At 44.7% G+C, this 17,575-nt stretch overlaps 1 protein-coding gene across 5 annotated transcripts in view; it reads right to left on the reverse strand.

Annotated features, from left to right (window-relative positions):
- The window catches only part of LOC121272153 (leucine-rich repeat-containing protein 49), a 244,678-nt gene that overhangs the window by 56,000 nt on the left and 171,103 nt on the right, over nucleotides 1-17,575 (reverse strand). For all 5 annotated transcript variants that reach the window (XM_041178664.1, XM_041178665.1, XM_041178663.1 and 2 more), the window contains 3 exons: nucleotides 14,890-14,976; nucleotides 6,409-6,646; nucleotides 5,291-5,476 (listed from right to left, as the gene is read on the reverse strand). In XM_041178664.1, coding sequence (XP_041034598.1) covers nucleotides 5,291-5,476; nucleotides 6,409-6,646; nucleotides 14,890-14,976 — 511 coding nt within the window. The remainder of the gene's footprint in view (nucleotides 1-5,290; nucleotides 5,477-6,408; nucleotides 6,647-14,889; nucleotides 14,977-17,575) is intronic.

Genomic DNA, 17,575 nt, shown 5'->3' on the forward strand with positions numbered 1-17,575 from the left:
AGCAGAGTACACTCTGAATCCCCTCCTACAAGCAGAATGGCAGATGGCGCCACAGGTGGGAACTTATTACAGTTACCCTGTATTCAGTAATACATCTTATTTTCCTTGCCATTTTATTTACTGTAGACTATAGCTAGCCTAAGCTTAGGCTATTGAAATGTAAGTAGGCCTAGTTCTATATGCGGTATCCGAAAACCAAAATTTTGGGCAGAATTTTGCCCTCGTCGGACGGGCGGGCAGGTGGGCGGGAGTGGTCGGGAAGCTAACCGCCATCCGCGATCGGGGCCTGACCACGATTTCACGCCGGCCCACCTAGTGTGAAACGTGGCTCATTACTGGCCAAGAATGGCTGAACGGGGCCAGGGGCTTGTCGGCTGCTGTGTCCAATAGCGACTTGGCGGCCGGATTAAAAACAACCCAGGCAGCCCTAGAAAGGCTGCCAGCAAAGCACGTCTGTCTGCTATTGTAAAGGTGGAATCAAATGCAGCAGCAAATGCCAGGGGGGAGGGCAGGTCAAGTGGACACTGGGCTCCCTGTTTTTCCAACGAGTGCCTCACTGCCTTCCTAGAGGAGGGGGCTGCCTGGAGGGACACCCTTGACCCCAGAGATGGGAGGAGGAGGCCAACACACCTCACAAAGACACGGGAGGAGGTGGCAGCCCTGGTGAGCAGCCACGATGTGGTGCAGTGCGCCTGGGTGCAGTGCCGGCAGCACTTCAATGACCTGCTGTGCTTAGGAAGGGTGAGTATCATGTTGGCATGGGTCAGTGTGTTGAATTGTTCTGGGCTGGCCATCACCCTGTAGAGCTCAGGAGTGTTAGAGTCTGAGTGCAAACTGGCAATCACACCGGTGCTGGCCAAGGGGCTGAGCCCTGGCTGCTTTGACTGACTGCCTTGTAGTCAAGGGCCACAACCCGGATGTGCCCTGCAAGGTAGCCCTCAGCTGGGTTGGTCAGGCTGCAATGGCGTTGCAGGTAGAGAGTGGACTAATCAATACTCCTTTGTTCTTTCAGAAGACATCCCATAACAACACTGAGAGGTCGCAGACTGGCGAAGAACCCCAACACCTCCTCATATCTCCCAGTACGAGCAGGAGGCCTTGGAGCTCTTTGGTCAAGCGGCCACAGTGAGGCTCTGGTGTCAGATGAAGCTAAGAGTGCAGTGCACTGAGATGAAAATTCCATTCGTTGATGTGAGCCTCAAACCTGGAGTCCCCATTGATTGTTGAAAGACGAGGGCACCGTGATGCAGATTTCCATTGTCTCATCAGGGTGCCAGGCGTGCACACTGATACTGTGATGACTTTAATGAATGACATGCCCTTCTTCTCCCTTTTAGGTTCGCCAGCAGGCCTCTGTTCTCCAGAGCCTGAAAGGCCAACCCTGACCCCGGAAGACCGCCATTCTCCCCAAGCACCTGCGTCACATCCACTCTCTGAACCAGGCACCGGTGCAGATACCAGCAGCTCGGTGGGCATTAGTTTGGTGGCTAGTATCATGGTGCGCATTGGTGAGGGCACTTTACGCTCACTTCAGGTGCAAGCAGAGGCAGAGAGTGCTCAGGGCACCAGCAGTCAGAGGACTCTGAAGACCAGAATGATGCTCAGTGAAGGCTGAAGAATAGCCCCTGGAGTCATCCATTAGGCAGCAGGTGCTGGACATCTAGCGGGGTATACGGGAGGATCTGGTGGAGATCCAAGAGGGTATGTGTGCCATAGTCTCCATTGTGGAGGAGTCCCTGCAGAGCGTGAGCACTGCATTAACCCTCATGGCCGAGCGCAATGCCTCCTCCATGGAGACAGTGGCAACTCTCATGGAGAGGCTGCTCCAGGAACGGAATCAGGGGTTCCTGGGTTGCACTTGGACCTGGAAGCCCTTACACAGGCACTGACCTCAGGTGGTCACTGTCCATGTGGGAGATGGATTGGGCACCCAGTATCCCAGCTAGGCGCCCGTCCGTCAATGGCGAGCAGAGAGGTTCACAGTGACCTCACATTGGCACATGAGCTACTTTGTTGTCTCTGCGGGCTTCTCTCAGGGTGCACTGGATGATGGTAGCAGCTCCTCCGTCCCTCTGCCAGTGACCATCGCATCTGATGAGTCTGCAGTGACTGGGGAGATGGCAGCCATGGCGCTGGCTGCTCCCTCCCAGATGGGGTCAGCACGGGCTCCACAGGTCACAGGATGACCTCCAAGAGGTTATCAAGGCCAACAGGACAGCAGTGTCAGCAGGCTGTCTCCAATACTGGTGCCAGCGAGGGGGAAAGCACCTAGATATGGCACCCGTGAATGTAAGTTTAAAGCACCTTAATCACAAGAGGGACTGGTCACAGATGATCTTTTGTTCCCCCTTTTGTTTCCCCCTTGTTTTTCTTTTTTTAATGGTGTGACTACCAACACTGGATATTGTTTCGTTGAAGACTATGTGAGTTCCAACATTAAATTACATTTGCTTTTGTGTTATTGGCCTGAGTATGCTTCATTTGTTTTGTAGGTGCAGGGTAGGCCAGTGTGTAATGCTGGACGAGGGTGGCTCAAAACTTTATTGCACAGGCACTGACTGTATCTTGGGGACCAAGTAAAGGGTCATTTCTGCGATACACGATGGAGGTGACAGCCCTGGCATGAGGTGGTAGTTTATTTGGCAGCCTGTCTATAGCAGCGTTGGATCGAAGAATCTCTGGTGTCCCTGCCTCCCTGGAGGTTACCAAGATCTGACTCCACGCCCTCAGCGTTTTCCTCACTGTGCTCCTCTTCAGACTCACCACTGGACTCATCATCTGTGGCCTCTGCAGCTGCATCAAGATCCTCTTCCACCACTGCATCCCCCCCTTGCCAGTATCAGATTGTGGCAAGCGCAGCATGCAACCACGATCAGTGACACCCGCTCTGGGGGGGGTATTGGTGTGCGCCACCTGAACGGTCCAGGCATCGGAAGTGCATCTCTCTACCACCACCCTTGTGGAGGCATGGTTCCTGTTGTACTGCTGCTCCGCCTCCATTCTGGGTGGCGGAGAGGTGTTATGAACCACCTTTTCAAGGTATAGCCCTTGTCACCCAGCAGCCATCCATCCAGTCGGGCTGGAACACTGAAGAGCCCCAGCACCTGGGAGTGTCTCAGGATGTACGTGGTCACACACTATCTGCACGTTCATGGAGTGGAAACCCTTCCTTTTGACGAAGGCACCCGGCTGACCCGCTGGCGCCTTGATGGTCACATGTGCAGTCAATGGCACCCTGGACGCAGAGGAACTCAGCAATCATTGCAAAGCCTCTGGCTCGCTCAGCCTGACTGGCCTTGTCCATACGGAAATGAATGAAAGTCAATATCTGCCTCAACAGTGCTTCTGTCACCAGCTTGACACAACTGTGGACAGCTGACTGGGAGACTCCACACAGATCATCCACTGAGCCCTGGAAAGTGCCGGAGGCATAGAAGTTGAAGGCCACTGTGACCTTCAGAGCCACTGGCATGGGGTGTCCAGCCACACAGTCGGAGCTGATCTCAGGCCCAATCATCTGTCAAATAGAGGTCACAGTCTCCATTGAGAAGTGGAGCTTCCTTTGACATTATACATAGGGCTGCCTGTATGCCCTGGCCGCAGGATAGTGGCATCTTCTGTGGCCCCTTCCACCTTGGGCTACCTGCTGGACCTGTGTCCCTTGTGCCTGTGCCTCTCCTCCCACAGGTCCCTCCCCTGGAAGCTGCACTGGGACACCTGGCCTCCTCTCCCTTCTGCTCCCCTGCTCCTCTTCAGAGGAGATGCCTCCAGCAGAGACCACAATCCCCATTATCAGGGTAAGGGAAGGCTGTCTGATACCTGGAAGGGTCCACACTTTCTGAATCCTCTGGAGGCCTGGAAGACACCAATGAGTTCAATGAAGCCTAGAAATGCTGAAAAAGAAGCCCCAATCAGAGATTAAGCTGCCAAGTCTCAATAAGCTGCCAGCAGCAAGTTATCTCCAAAACTCCTCACTACTCACATTGACAATGCTGCTGACCTTTTTATCCTGCCCATGGATGAGGCTTTGCAAATTGTGTCCTGCCCGCCAGCCCGTGCGATGAGTGAAAAGTCGTACGGGAAACGATGAATCACCGTTAACTGGGTTGTCAAAGGCCTTAACTGGCCTGTTAATTAATGGCGGGCGTGGCCCCGACTCTTGCATGTCCCTACCAAGCAAAATATCATGCAAGTGTGTGATGATGTCAGGACACTCACCCGATGTCATCGCGTGTCATTTAATGCTCGAGCAGGTCAGGCACATGCCTGACCGCTCAGGGAAAAATTCTGCCCTATGAAATCCACAACGCAATCAGCCCAGAGAATTTTGGATAACGGATACTCAACCTGAATAACTCTATTCAAAAAAATGGGAGCAGGATAAATCCAGTAACTACAGGCCAATCATCCTTATGTCGGTAGTGGTGAAATTCTTTGAGTCTGTAGTCTGAGACAAAATTAACTATCACTTGGAAAGACATCAGTTGATAAATGACAGCTAACACAGATTTGTTATAAGCAAATCCACTGTAATCAAGTTTGTCAGGTGTGATGTTGAACTGCAAGGGGCTGGTGTATGTCACAGACTATTGCATGGCAAGAGGATATAGCACAGGAATGGCCAAAGCAGTGCAAGATTTATGACAATACTGGCGGTGATGAGGATCTTCAGTTACATGAAGAGATTGGAGAAACTGAGATTGATCTCCTTAGAACAGAGGAGGTTAAAGATAGATTCAATAAATTAGTTCAAATTTTGAGAGGCATGATAGAGTAAATAAGAATAAATTGTTTCCATTGACAGAAGGTTGGTAACCACAAACAGATTTAAGGCAATTGGCGAAGAAGCAGAGGAGAGATGAGGAGAATTCTTTTAACGCCAAATTGTTACGATCTGGAATGCACTGGACTGAAGTGTGGAGGCAGGTTCAATTGTAACTTTCAAAACAGAATTATATAAATATTTGAAAAGGGAAAAATCGCAGAGCTACGGGGAAAGAGCAGGGGAATGGAACTAAATTGGATAGCTCTCACAAAAAGTTGGCATAGGCACAATGGGATGAATGACCTCCTTCTGTGCTGTATGATTCCATAATATTAATTTCAATAAGAATTAAGATACTATTTGAAGTAGAATTATGTAATGCACATCATTCACTTCTGATGGAAGGACAGGGTGTGATTATTTGATCATTATTCAAACTCAAAATACATAGATAGGTGTATCTAGCAAAACAACTACAGTAAAATTCAGTCCATTAAATGGAATTCTGGTGTTTGACATGCTTACCTCCGTATCATTTATTTTTTGGAGACAGAAATGGTTGAGCCTGAAGAGGACATAGTATTTCCAGAGGCTGAAGTTCACCACTGGGTTCCCCTGAGAACTAACAGTGAGTTGGTCTAACCTGCGACCCAGTGCCAGAGCATTAAACTGCTGCAATTTGTGAAGATTCGTATCTTGGAACTTTAAGTGCTGTCAAAACAATGATAAAACAAGTATGTTGGATGCAAATATAGGCACAAGATCACTAAGCTGGCTTGTACTGGAATTAAAAAAAAAATGCTGGATAAACTCAGCAGGTTAGACAGCAGAAAAGGAGGTCTTGTGGCGCAGTAGTAGCATCTGCTTGAGCCAGAAACTGCAGACTCGAATCCTGCTCCAGGAATTGCTGGGCAAGGAACGTGCATCATGACACAGCCAAACAGGTTTAGTATCAACCTTCCAGCACACCCTCCCCCTAAACCTGACATGGTTTGTCTGGCAGCCTTCTGAAGACATGAGATGTGCCACTCACATGTAATCCCTGAGCCACCACTAAATTTTGGTAAGCTCAGGGCTAATTATGGGAACATAGGACTTAGGGATGATGTAGGCCATTCAGCCCTTTGAGCCTTCTCTGCCTTTCGATAAGATCATGGCTGATCTGGTTGTGGTCTCAAAACCACTTTCTTTTCTGCCGCAAAACCTTTGACTCCCTTGTCCATCAAAAGTCTACGCAACTCAGCCTTGAATAATTTCAATGAACCAGCTTCCTCTAATTGACAAGCCATTACAAGCGGACAAATTTCCTCCACATGCCTGCTCCCTGCCTCCCACAGGGGTTTTTTCTGCTGCTGGGAGAGTGACATGTGGCCTTTCTATGATTAAGCGGGCTCAGCCATCATGTTTCCCGCTGTGATGAGCTGCATTAAATCCAGCCTCAAGTGTCAGTCTTTGCTGAGGGTGATCACGACAATGAGTTACCACAATGCTGGGCAATCCCACTGCTGACAGTGACCATAAAACACAGTGGCACCACTACTACATGTGTCCATGTATTCAAAGAACACTTTTTTTTCCCAAAGCTTAGCTTCTAATTCTAAAACCGAATAGTTCTCTGGGAAACATCAATAGAATATTCTTACCAAAATATTTGGAAATTTAATCCTCAATCGTGGTAACACTGTGACAATCTCATCAAAGTCTATGAACATGAAAGAGACAGTTGTGACTGTCCCAGCTGTCTGAACGCCCCAGCTGCGATCTAGAGATTCCAGTGCACCAAACCCATACAAGTGCAGTGTGTCTCCTTCCAGCTCGGCCAAGTGAGAGTCTGCGATGGACAGTCCTTGCACTGCACAGGTCAGTATCCCATCAGGAGACCTGCAAATACACACACAACTTCAATTTCATTCTTATTTTTACTTTCATCATTGTTTTTCTGAGCTAAGCAAAGACTATTTCAAAAATGACACAAGATTTTGGGGTTCTGCAAAGTTTAGCTTCTTGCATCGCCAGCTTAGGTTACCAAATTAAGAAGAGACACCTGAAGCCCAGGATTACAGTCATTTTTCTCCCATTTTAACATTCCAGATATCAGACCAGGATAGATTTTTGCTGCATTTGTTTTTCAGCCAGATATGCAGTACAGCACTAGACCTAATCCCAAAGTTTATTGTGGAGAATTGGATGTAACCCAAAGCATATTAATGCAGCACTGGATCAAATCCCAGAGCATACTGTATAGCACAGTTCTAACCCGACAGCATACTGTGCAGCACCAGATCCAGCCTCACAGCATAAAGTGCTGCACTGGATCTAGCCTCAAAGTGTGCAATGCAGCACTGAATTTAGCTACATAGTTACAGTGCAAAACTGAATCTAACCCCAAAGTGTACAATGCAGTACTGGGTTGAACACCACAGCCTAATGTGCAGCACTGGATTGAACCCCAGAGTATGCAGTGCAGCACTGGGTCAAACCCCAGAGCATAAAATGCAGAACTGGGTCAGACCCCAGAACATGTGGTGCAGCACGCACTCTAATCCCAGAGCCTACTTTGCAGCAGTGAATTGAGCCCCAGAATGTGCAGTGCTACACTGAATCTAACCCCAGAGTATACAATACTGGATTTAACCTTAGGGCATATAGTGCAGCAATGGATCTAATCCCAGTGCATACAGTTCACAGCTAGATTTGACCACAGAGTATGCAATGCATCACAGCATCTAATCCAAATGCAGAGAAAATCAATTTTCTTTCTGCGCTCTTAAGGTCAAAGGCCAGCTGATCTGCATTTTCTGGTAGCATAAGCATGTAGAAGGACAAGGGCTAAAGATGTATGGGAACACCATCACCTGTAAATTCCCCTCCAAGCCACACACCACCCTGACATGGAACTATATCACTGTTCCATCGCTGTTGCCGGTTCAAAATCCTGGAACTTCCTTCCTAAAAGCACTGTGGGATACCTGCACCAGATGGATTGCAGTAGTTCAAGAAGGCTCATCACCTCCTTCTCAAGGGCAATTGGGGTTGGGTAACAACTGCTGGCCTTGCCAACAATGCCCACAACCCATGAAAGAATTTTTTTTTTTTTAAATGGTATTACCAATGCTGAATCCCCCAGCATCAACATCCTGGAGTTATTGTTGACCAAAAACTGAACTGGACCAGCCATATAAATACTGTGGCTACAACAGCAAGTCAGAGGCTTGCAATTCTGTGGTGAATAACTCACCTCCTGACTCCCCAAAGCCTGTCCACCCTCTACAAGGCACAAGTTAGGTCTATGACAGAATACTCCCCACTTGCCTGGATGAATGCACTGTCAACAACACTCAAGAAACTTGACAACATCAAGGAAAAAGCAGCCCACATGATCAGCATCTAGATCCACTGCCTTAAACATTCACTCCCTCCACTACAGACGCACTGTAGCAACTCACCAAGCCTCTTTCAACAGCACCTTCCAAACCCACGACCTCTATCACTTAGAAGGTCAAGATGCAAACAACACCACCTGCAAGTTCCCCTCCAAGCCACACATAATCCTGGCTTCAGAGCATACCACCGCTCCTTCACTATGATTGTGTGAAAATCCTCGTGCTCCCTTCCTAGCAGCACTGTGGGTGTGCCTGCACCAGATGAACTCAAGTGGTTCAAGAAGGCAGCTCACCATCACCTTCTCAAGGGCAATTAGGGATGGGCAACAATTGTAAGTCAAATGCTGAGCATTTCTGGGAGGCTCCAAAAACTAATTCAGAGTAATGGAAATGTTATGTATTGTGTTCTGATCCTTGGCCAAACCCCAGGTTGTAGGGGGAGATCCGATTTAAAGTAGACAAAGTTTAAGGTTCAAGATGCTTACTAAATGAATAAAGCAACAAGATTCCATGGGGTTTGAACAAACAAAAATAAACAATACAAGTTCAGAAAGATAAAATAATTTACAATATCTATCTTAAACTCTAACACACAGGTTAAGTATGAGGTACATGTGAATTAACAGGCAAACTGTGGTCAAACACACCACACTACAGAATAAATGCCAAATGCAACCAAACCCAATCCCATTGATTTCTCAACAACTCAGCCAGACTTTTGCCACATTATGAGCCAACCAATCTCACTGAAACTTTGTCTTTCACACGAGGATTTACAAGCTTCACCTTTGAAGATCTCGCCCTGGAATTCTTTCCAAAGGTCGCTCCAACTCGGACAGCTTCAACAATGGCCTATCTTGCAGGGTTTCAATCTTGCCTTCTGAGAATTTTTTTCTTTATTCTTTCATGGGATGTGGACATTGGCAAGGTCAGAATTTGTTGCCCATCCCTAATTGCCCTTGAACTGAGTGGTTTGCTAAGTCATTTCAGAGGGCATTTAAGAGTCAACCATGAAGATCCATGAAGGTAGCTATTGGTCTGGAGTCACATGTAGGCCAGGCCAGCTAAGGATGGCAGATTTCCTTCCCTAAAGAGTATTAGCGAACCAGACGGGTTTTTAGGACAGTCGATCATAGTTTCACGGTCACCATTACTGAGACTAGCTTTATATTCCAGATTTTTAAGTTCCCCTGGATTTCCAAGTACACTCATACACTAGCTCACACGCACAATTTTAGCCATGCCAAGCAGAACATCACTGTTCCAAAGGGGTACTTCTGCCCCAAAGGCCCACAGCATGGGCTCACCAACCATCAGCTACCTTCATGGATCTTCCAGACTTCTTTTGGGCCCGGTTCACTTAAAGTCTACTAACTGCAGCCCTTTTCATCCTTTTTAATTCAACTGGGACCTCCTCCTGTCTGTCTTTGTCCTTCACCTTCAGGACATTTCCTGGCTGACTATAAAACTGACTCCCCAAGAGTGCTGTTCACTGACACTTGAACTGATCTGGTGACCTACCACAACACTCCAAGAGAGTCCCGCCCTTGCTACCAGACAGGAAAAAATGTAGCAAGCAGTGCAGCATCCTGTATTTTAAATGTTACAATCTCCACAGACTACAAGCTTATATAGCACACAGAGACACATAATGAATGGATTTCATAACAATTGGTTACGGCAAATTAATAAAAATGTTTTTGCATTCAGTAATCATGAAATCAACAAATATAAATAATTAATTGTAAGTTCCAGAAATTTATCAAAAAATCTGAAACAAGAAAAGCACATCTCAGAACTGATTAATAAAGTTAAAAAAAATAAAAGTAGGCAACTTCAGTGAAGAACTAAAGCATAGGTTGTTATCAAGTTGTTAGAAGATGAGATAAGACAAGTTAAATCTTATTGGTAAATAAAGCATGGATTTTAGAAAACTGTTGTTTGTAACTCCTACAATAGCTGATTCACTGCAGTCTCTGCTAGTTTCAAATCGTCTGACTATTGAAAGACGCTAAAAGTATCATCAGCATGAGTGCATTAAGTATAACAGTAAGTGAATTAGTAATAAGAGTACTACCTCAGAGCTGATTGAGAGGCTTAAGTTAAAATTAATAGTTTAAACAAGAAACTAACTAGATTCTAAAAGAGGGAATAGAGAATTTTTAGTTCATGGATGGGCAGCTGAGATCTGTTGCTTGCAGTTCTTGCCCCATGTGGGAACTTCATGACATTTCATGTGCCTTGGGGACAATGTGTGTAGGAAGTCTCTCCACCTGTATCCTGTTACATGCGATGGGTGGCTATGCGGATGATACCCTAGTCAGGCAAGGGATCGATGAAGAAAGAGTTAGGTACAGTATGTCCTTGCTTTAATGTTCCCTGCTTAACATTGTTTCGTCCTGGTGGATTGGGCAGATAGGTGGCAGATGATGTTCAATGCGGAGAAGTGTGAGGTGATACATTTTGGAACAAAGAACGTGGAGAGACAGTATAAAATAAAGGATATTATTAAGGGGTGTGCAGGAGAAGAGAGACCTGGGTGTATATGTATATAAGTCATTAAAAGTGGCAGGACAGGTAGAGAGAGCTGTTTCTAAGGCATACAGTATTCAAGGCTTCATGAATAGGGGCTTTGAGTACAAGAGCAGGGAGGTAATAATGAACTTATATAAGACACTGGTTAGACCTCAGTTGGAGTATTGTGTACAGTTCTGGGCGCCACACTATAGGAAGGATGTGAACGTATTGGAGAGAGTGCAGAAGAGGTTTACAAGAATGGTTCCAGGGATGAGATGCTTGAATTATGAGGAAAGATTGGAGAAGTTGGGACTGTTTTCCTTGGAGAGCAGAAGGCTGAGAGGAGACTTGATAGGAAGCTTTCAAAATAATGAGTGGCCTGGACAGAGTAGATAGGGAGAAACTGTTCCTGCTCGTAAACAGGTTGAGAACCAGAGGGCACAGTTATAAAGTGTTTTGCAAAAGAAGCAAATGCGAGGTGAGAAAAAACTGTTCACACAGCAAGTAGTTAGGGTTTGGAATGCACTGCCTGGAAGTGTGGTGGAGGCAGGTTCAATTGAGGCATTCACATGGGCATTGGGTGATTTTCTAAATAGAAACAACATGCAGGGTTATGGGAAAAAGGCAGGAGATTGGCACTAAGTTAAAATACTCAGAGAGCCAGTGCAGATATGGTGGGCCAAATGGCCTCCTTCTGCACTGTAACAATTCTGTGATTCTGTCTTATCTGTTTATTCTTTACGGCCTGTTTTTACTTCATTTGCATATGTCTTCAGCATCGGAGCTGCACGTCAGCATCAAGTTAAGCATCAGCAACGAAGTTGCCTTGTCAGAGTTGCACATCATCACTGCAGATCAAAATACAGTAAGAGAACAGAAATCCTATTGACATGAATCTGTAGAAAATCAGGCAGAAAGTACTGGAAATCCGTCTGAAGCCATCTGTAACACAGGATTAAATGTTTTCTTCAATGGGTGAAAGAAATACCCACACAGAGTACATTCTGTGCCCTTGCCACACTCAATGTTTCCTCCAAGTGGTGTTCAACATGGAGAAGCTCTGATTCATCAGCTGAGGGAGGGTGGTATGTGGTAATCAGCAGGAGGTTTCCTTGCCCATGTTTGACCTGATGCCATGAGACTTCATGGGATCCGGAGTCAATGTTGAGGACTCCCAGGGCAATTCCCTCCCGACTGTATACCATTGTGCTGCCATCTCTGCTGAATAGTGCATCCTTTTCACCTCTGGAGCCTGGGGTTGAAGCTAACCCAAAAAAATGCACTGAAGTTCTACTTTTCAGCTGTATATAGGTTCTCTTCTAAAGTAAGTTTGAATGACCTCACCTCACCCAATTCCTGGTGGGGAGAATTCCAACAGTGTAAACTGCCCATTGTTTCCCATTGACTGTACTTCAGTCACAGGAGGGTTGATTAGGAAATGAAGGCCCAGATTTCTCTGTGGCAACCAGAAACTTTGGGAGTCCGCACGTGCACAGCATAACACAGAGATCCAGAAGTTGTCATCAGTGAGTCTATGTTCTTTCATAGGCTGCACTGTAAAGTTTCCAATAAGTTGCAATCTCAATTGCAATCATGACCTGATGAAAACTTCCATTTCTATGTTGTTAGTAAAAACATCTTGTTGACTAAAGTGTAACTTGGCTTTTAACAGTGTACTAACTTCATAATTACTGCTAAACTGGTTCTGAAACATTAATTTGAAATCTGTGGAATGTTAACAAGTTCCACATATTTTTAATATATAAAAAAAACATTTTTTTAAGTTGATCTTTATTTTAGTTTTTATCTTAATGCAGTCATTAATTTTGCAATCTAAAAATTCAAATTAAAAATGAAGAGATCAGTGGTTTTAACTTGATTTGCTGTGTGTGAATAATGGGTGATTGGCTCCTTATCAATTTCTTTAATTCACAGGATGTGGGCGCCTGGCTAGACCAGCATTTATTGCCCATCCCTAATTTCCCTTGAGAAGGTGATGCTGAGCCACCTTCTTGAATCGCTGTGGTGTAGGTACACCCACAGTGCTGTTAGGGAGGGAGTTCCAGGATTTTGACCCAGTGACAGTGAAGGAACGGCGATATATTTCCAAGTTAGGATGGTGAGTGGCTTGGAGGGGAACTTCAAGGTTGTGGTGTTCCCATCTGTCTGCTGCCCTCGTCCTTCTAGGTGGTAGCAGTCATGGGAGCCTTGGTGACTTCCTGCAGTGCTTCTTGTAGATGGTACACTGTGCGTCGGTGGAAGGGAGTGAACGTTTGTAGGTAAGGTGCCAATCAAGTGAGCTGCTTTGTCCTGGATGGTGTCAAGCTTCTTGGGTGTTGTGGGGGCTGCACTCATCCAGGCAAGTGGACAGTAGTCCATCTCACTCCTGACCTGTACCTTGTAGATAGTGGGCTTTGGGGAATCAGGAGATGAGTTACTCACCACAGGATTCATAGCCTCTGACCAGCTGTTGTCACCACAGTATTTATATGGCTATTCCAGTTGTTTCTGGTCAGTGGTAATGCCCAGGATGTTGATAGTGGGAGACTCAGCAATGGTAATGCCATTGAATGTCAAGGGGCAATGATTAGATTCTCTCTTGTTGGAGATGGTAATTGCCTGGCACTTGTGTGGCGCAATTGTTACTTGCCACTTGTCAGCCCAAGCCTGGATATTGTCCAAGTCTTGCTGCATTTGGACATGAACTGCTTCAGTTTCTGAGCAGTCGCGGATGATGCTGAACATTGTGAATCATCAGCGAACATCCCCACTTCTGACCTTATGATGGAAGGAAGGTCATTGATGAAGCAGCTGAAGGTGGTTGAGTCTAGGACACTACCCTGAGGAACTCCTACAGTGATGTCTTGCAACTGAGATGATTGACCTCCAACAGCCACAATCATCTTCCTTTGTGCTAGGTATGACTCCAACCAGCAGAAAGTTTTCCCTATGATTCTCACTGACTCCAGTTTTGTTAGGGCTCCTTGATGCCACATTTGGTCAAATGATGTCTTAATGTCAAGGGCAGTCACTTTCTGCTTGCTTAAATCATGCTGCTGCACACCAAGACACCCGATTGATATGGCATCAGATTTAAAATGCCATCGGGAGAGGGGAAAATAATGTCACAGAGATTGCGAGATCTCTGTAGGCAATTTTCTTTGAGGTCAACAGTGAGCACCTGACTTCACCACTAATCATAAAGTCCAGGGCAAAATGTCACATTGTGCTCTTCTGAGGATGAGTTGATACGAGCTGTTGAAGCTGAAAATGTGAAATGGGAAGATAGTCATTTGATAGTACAGAATTTGAGTATTGCTGAGCAAAAGAGAAAAAAGACATTTTGTTGAAGCTTTTCACCTTGCACTCATCAGGACAAGAATTCCAATGTCAGGGGAAGCAACAACTTTATACCGTATGAGGAGAGAGTGCTGATTGGTTGGCAAGTGAGCTCTGATTGGTAGAGGTATGGACAATGAACTGACAGTTAACTGCCAAGCATTGTTTGAAATTTAAACCAATTTGACTCTGATTGGTCAAGACATTGCCCTGAGCAAAGAACCAAAGAATGGCTGTCACTTATTTGTTTAGTTGTGAAACAGGCGCAAATGTGTGTACATGTTCTTTCTGTCTGCAAAGAACAGGGCCCTGTGTATTAATATATGTAGCTTCCAGTACACACAAATGTGTCACACTGCGAGCCTGGCTGACAATCTTAAATTGGTTGTCAACGTAATTTTTAGCACACTGAAGATTATTTAGCTTTGACAAAATGTCTTTTTTCAGCAATAATGAAATAGGAAGACATAAAGGAGCAAAGAAAATAATTCAAACTGACAAGTGAAAAACTTAGAATGAAGGCAAAATTTAGGCAAATAGACAGCTTAGAGCAAAATATTTAATTCTAGTGTGAAAATGAATTAAACCATGGTTATATGAGTTGACAGAAAAGGCAACTCTGACAGTAAACACATCGATCTTGAGGTAGTTGAACAATCTTTAGGTTTTGGAAGCTGGTTGAGACTATGCCTACTGTACATTTCAAGCTGTATGCTGGATATTGCTATATTTTGTATCTGGAGTGAATCAAACTGAATATCTGCACCTCACTGAATAGCTGTCAGTCACCATGAACAATATTAATGCAGAAAAAACTCTTCAATCTTTACAAAGCATTTAACCAGAAAAAAGTCACTTCCATGAAAATCAAAAATTAGATATTACCTCATGTTACTGGACTTTTCGGATTTTGGGAAGTCTTGTTTGTTGTCCTCTGCTTCCTTTTCAATGATGTTATTAGGACTCAATTGGCTATGAAGAGGTATGATAAAATACAGTCTGTCACACTTTCAACATTATTAGTTTTATATCAAAGTAACAAAGCAATGAAACTCTGTTCTGTACGGAAGAGTAGTACAATCTCCACAATCTGAGGAAGAGTCATATGGACTCGAAACGTTAACTCTGTTTCTCTCTCCGCGGATGCTACTAGACCTATTGAGTTTTTCCTGCATTTTCTGTTTTATTTTACTCCACAATCTAATCATAGATACTTAATGTACATAGGAACATGAGAAATAGGAGCAAGAGTAGACCATACGGCCCCACAAGTCTGCTCAGCCATTCAATATGATGATCATGGCTGATCTTTGGCCTCAACTCCACATGTCAGCCAATAATCTCTTCCACATATTCAGGACTACCCTAAAGCCAAATTCTGCTACACCACAACTGCACAAACATTTAGGATTATTATCAGGCTTACAATCAATTCAGGTTGCTTAATTCCTATGGCTTTAACCAGAGATGCCTCTTGATGTTTTTTTTAATCATTCACGGTTTGTGGACGTTGCTAGAAAAACCAGCATTTGTTGTTCATCCTAATTTCCCTTTTGAAGATAATGGTGGGCTATCTTCTTGAAAACTGAGTGGTTTGCTAGGCTATTTAAGGCACTTAACAGTTGACTACATTGTTGTGGGTCATGTAGGCCAGACTGGATAAGGATGGCATATTTCCTTCCCTAAAGGGCAGGTGGATTTTTATGACAATCCAGTAGTTATAGGTGGATAGGTGGAGGGATAGGTAGTATTGAGGAGGCGGGGAGGCTGCAGAAGGATTTAGGCAGGTTAGGAGAATGGGTAAAGAAGTGACAGATGGAATACAACGTGGGGAAGTGTGAGGTCATGCACTTTGGTAGGAAGAATAGAGGCATAGACTATTTTCTAAATGGGGAGAGAATTCAGAAATCTGGAGTGCAAAGGGACTTGGGAGTCCTAGTCCAGGATTCTCTTAAGGTTAAACTGCAGGTTGAGTCGGTAGTTAGGAAGGCAAATGCAATGTAGGCATTTATTTCAGAGGACTAGAATATAAAAGCAGGGATGTGCTGCTGAGGCTTTATAAGGCTCTGATCAGACCATATTTAGAATATTGTGAGCAATTTTGGGCCCCGTATCTCAGGAAGGACGTGCTGGCCCTGGAGAGGGTCCAGAGGAGGTTCACGAGAATGATCCCAGGATTGAAAGGTTTAACATATGAGGAACGTTTGAGGACTCTGGGTCTATACTCGATGGAGTTTAGAAGGATGAGGGGGGATCTGATTGAAACTTACAGAATACTGAAAGGCCTGGATAGAGTGGACGTGGGGAAGATGTTTCCATTAGTAGGAGAGACTAGGACCCGAGGGCACAGCCTCAGAGTAAAGGGAAGACCTTTTAGAACAGAGATGAGGAGAAACTTCTTTAGCCAGAGAGTGGTGAATCTATGGAATTCATTACCACAGAAGGCTGTGGAGGCCAGGTCATTGAGTGTATTTAAGACTGAGATAGATAGGTTCTTGATTGGTAAGGGGATCGAAGGTTACGGGGAAAAGGTGGGAGAATGGGGTTGAGAAACTTATCAGCCATGATTGAATGGTGGAGCAGACTCGATGGGCCAAATGGCCTAATTTCTGCTCCTATGTCTTATGGTTATATGGTCACTATTACTGATACTAATTTCTTATGCCAGATTTATTTAATTAACTACATTTAAATCCCCAGTTGCAGTAGTGCAACTTGAATTTATATCTCTGGTTCACTAGTCCAGTAACATAACCACTATGTTAATACTTGGGTGGACCAATGAATTTTTAAGTACTGCAGCATCAGGCACATTAGCCCCAAAGGTTGCACAGACCCAGATGACATTGAAAATAATCCAGATGTGACTAATATTGATCCCCAGGTATCTGTTCTGGGGCCTCAGCTTTTCACCATGTAATGAGTTGGATGAAGAAATACAGAGTTGTACATCCAAAGATCTAAGAAAGACAAATCAAAATATTTTCTTAATAATGAGGTGAGCTATGAAGCTATGGAGATAAAGGGGTTTAGGTGCGCATGTACGCAAATCACTAAAAGCTAGTGCAGTTTTAAAAAAGTAATCAAAAAGGCTAATGAAATGTTGGCCCTTATCTCAAAAGGTCTGAAATTCAAAATTAAGTAAGTGATGCTTTGGAGGTCCATAGTCTTGGTCAGACATCATCTGGAGTACTGCGGCACTGTAAAACCTCAGTTTGGGTGCGTGAAAGATATATTATCTTGGAATGGGTACAGCACAGATGGAACATAATAATACCAGAGCTTATACTTTGTGTTATCCGGCACTCTAACAACCGTAATTCTCTACTAACCGAAATTTCATGTTCCTCAATACGAATCGTCACTTTACAAACCTGAAGGAATTAGGAAGCTATCTGGAATGCATACCTGTATACTGTAACATTTTATACTTTGTTTTAATGTACTGTTGAAGATTAGAAGTGAAAACAATACTGTTCTTCCTGAGTTGCATTTTAGTTCATGCTACAAGTATTGCATTGTATTCCATTAGTAAATGGAACCCTCCCTTAAATGGCATTTTTTATTAACT

The sequence above is a fragment of the Carcharodon carcharias genome, chromosome 32, assembly GCF_017639515.1.
Source record: "Carcharodon carcharias isolate sCarCar2 chromosome 32, sCarCar2.pri, whole genome shotgun sequence".
In the NCBI taxonomy this organism is placed as follows: Eukaryota; Metazoa; Chordata; class Chondrichthyes; order Lamniformes; family Lamnidae; genus Carcharodon; species Carcharodon carcharias.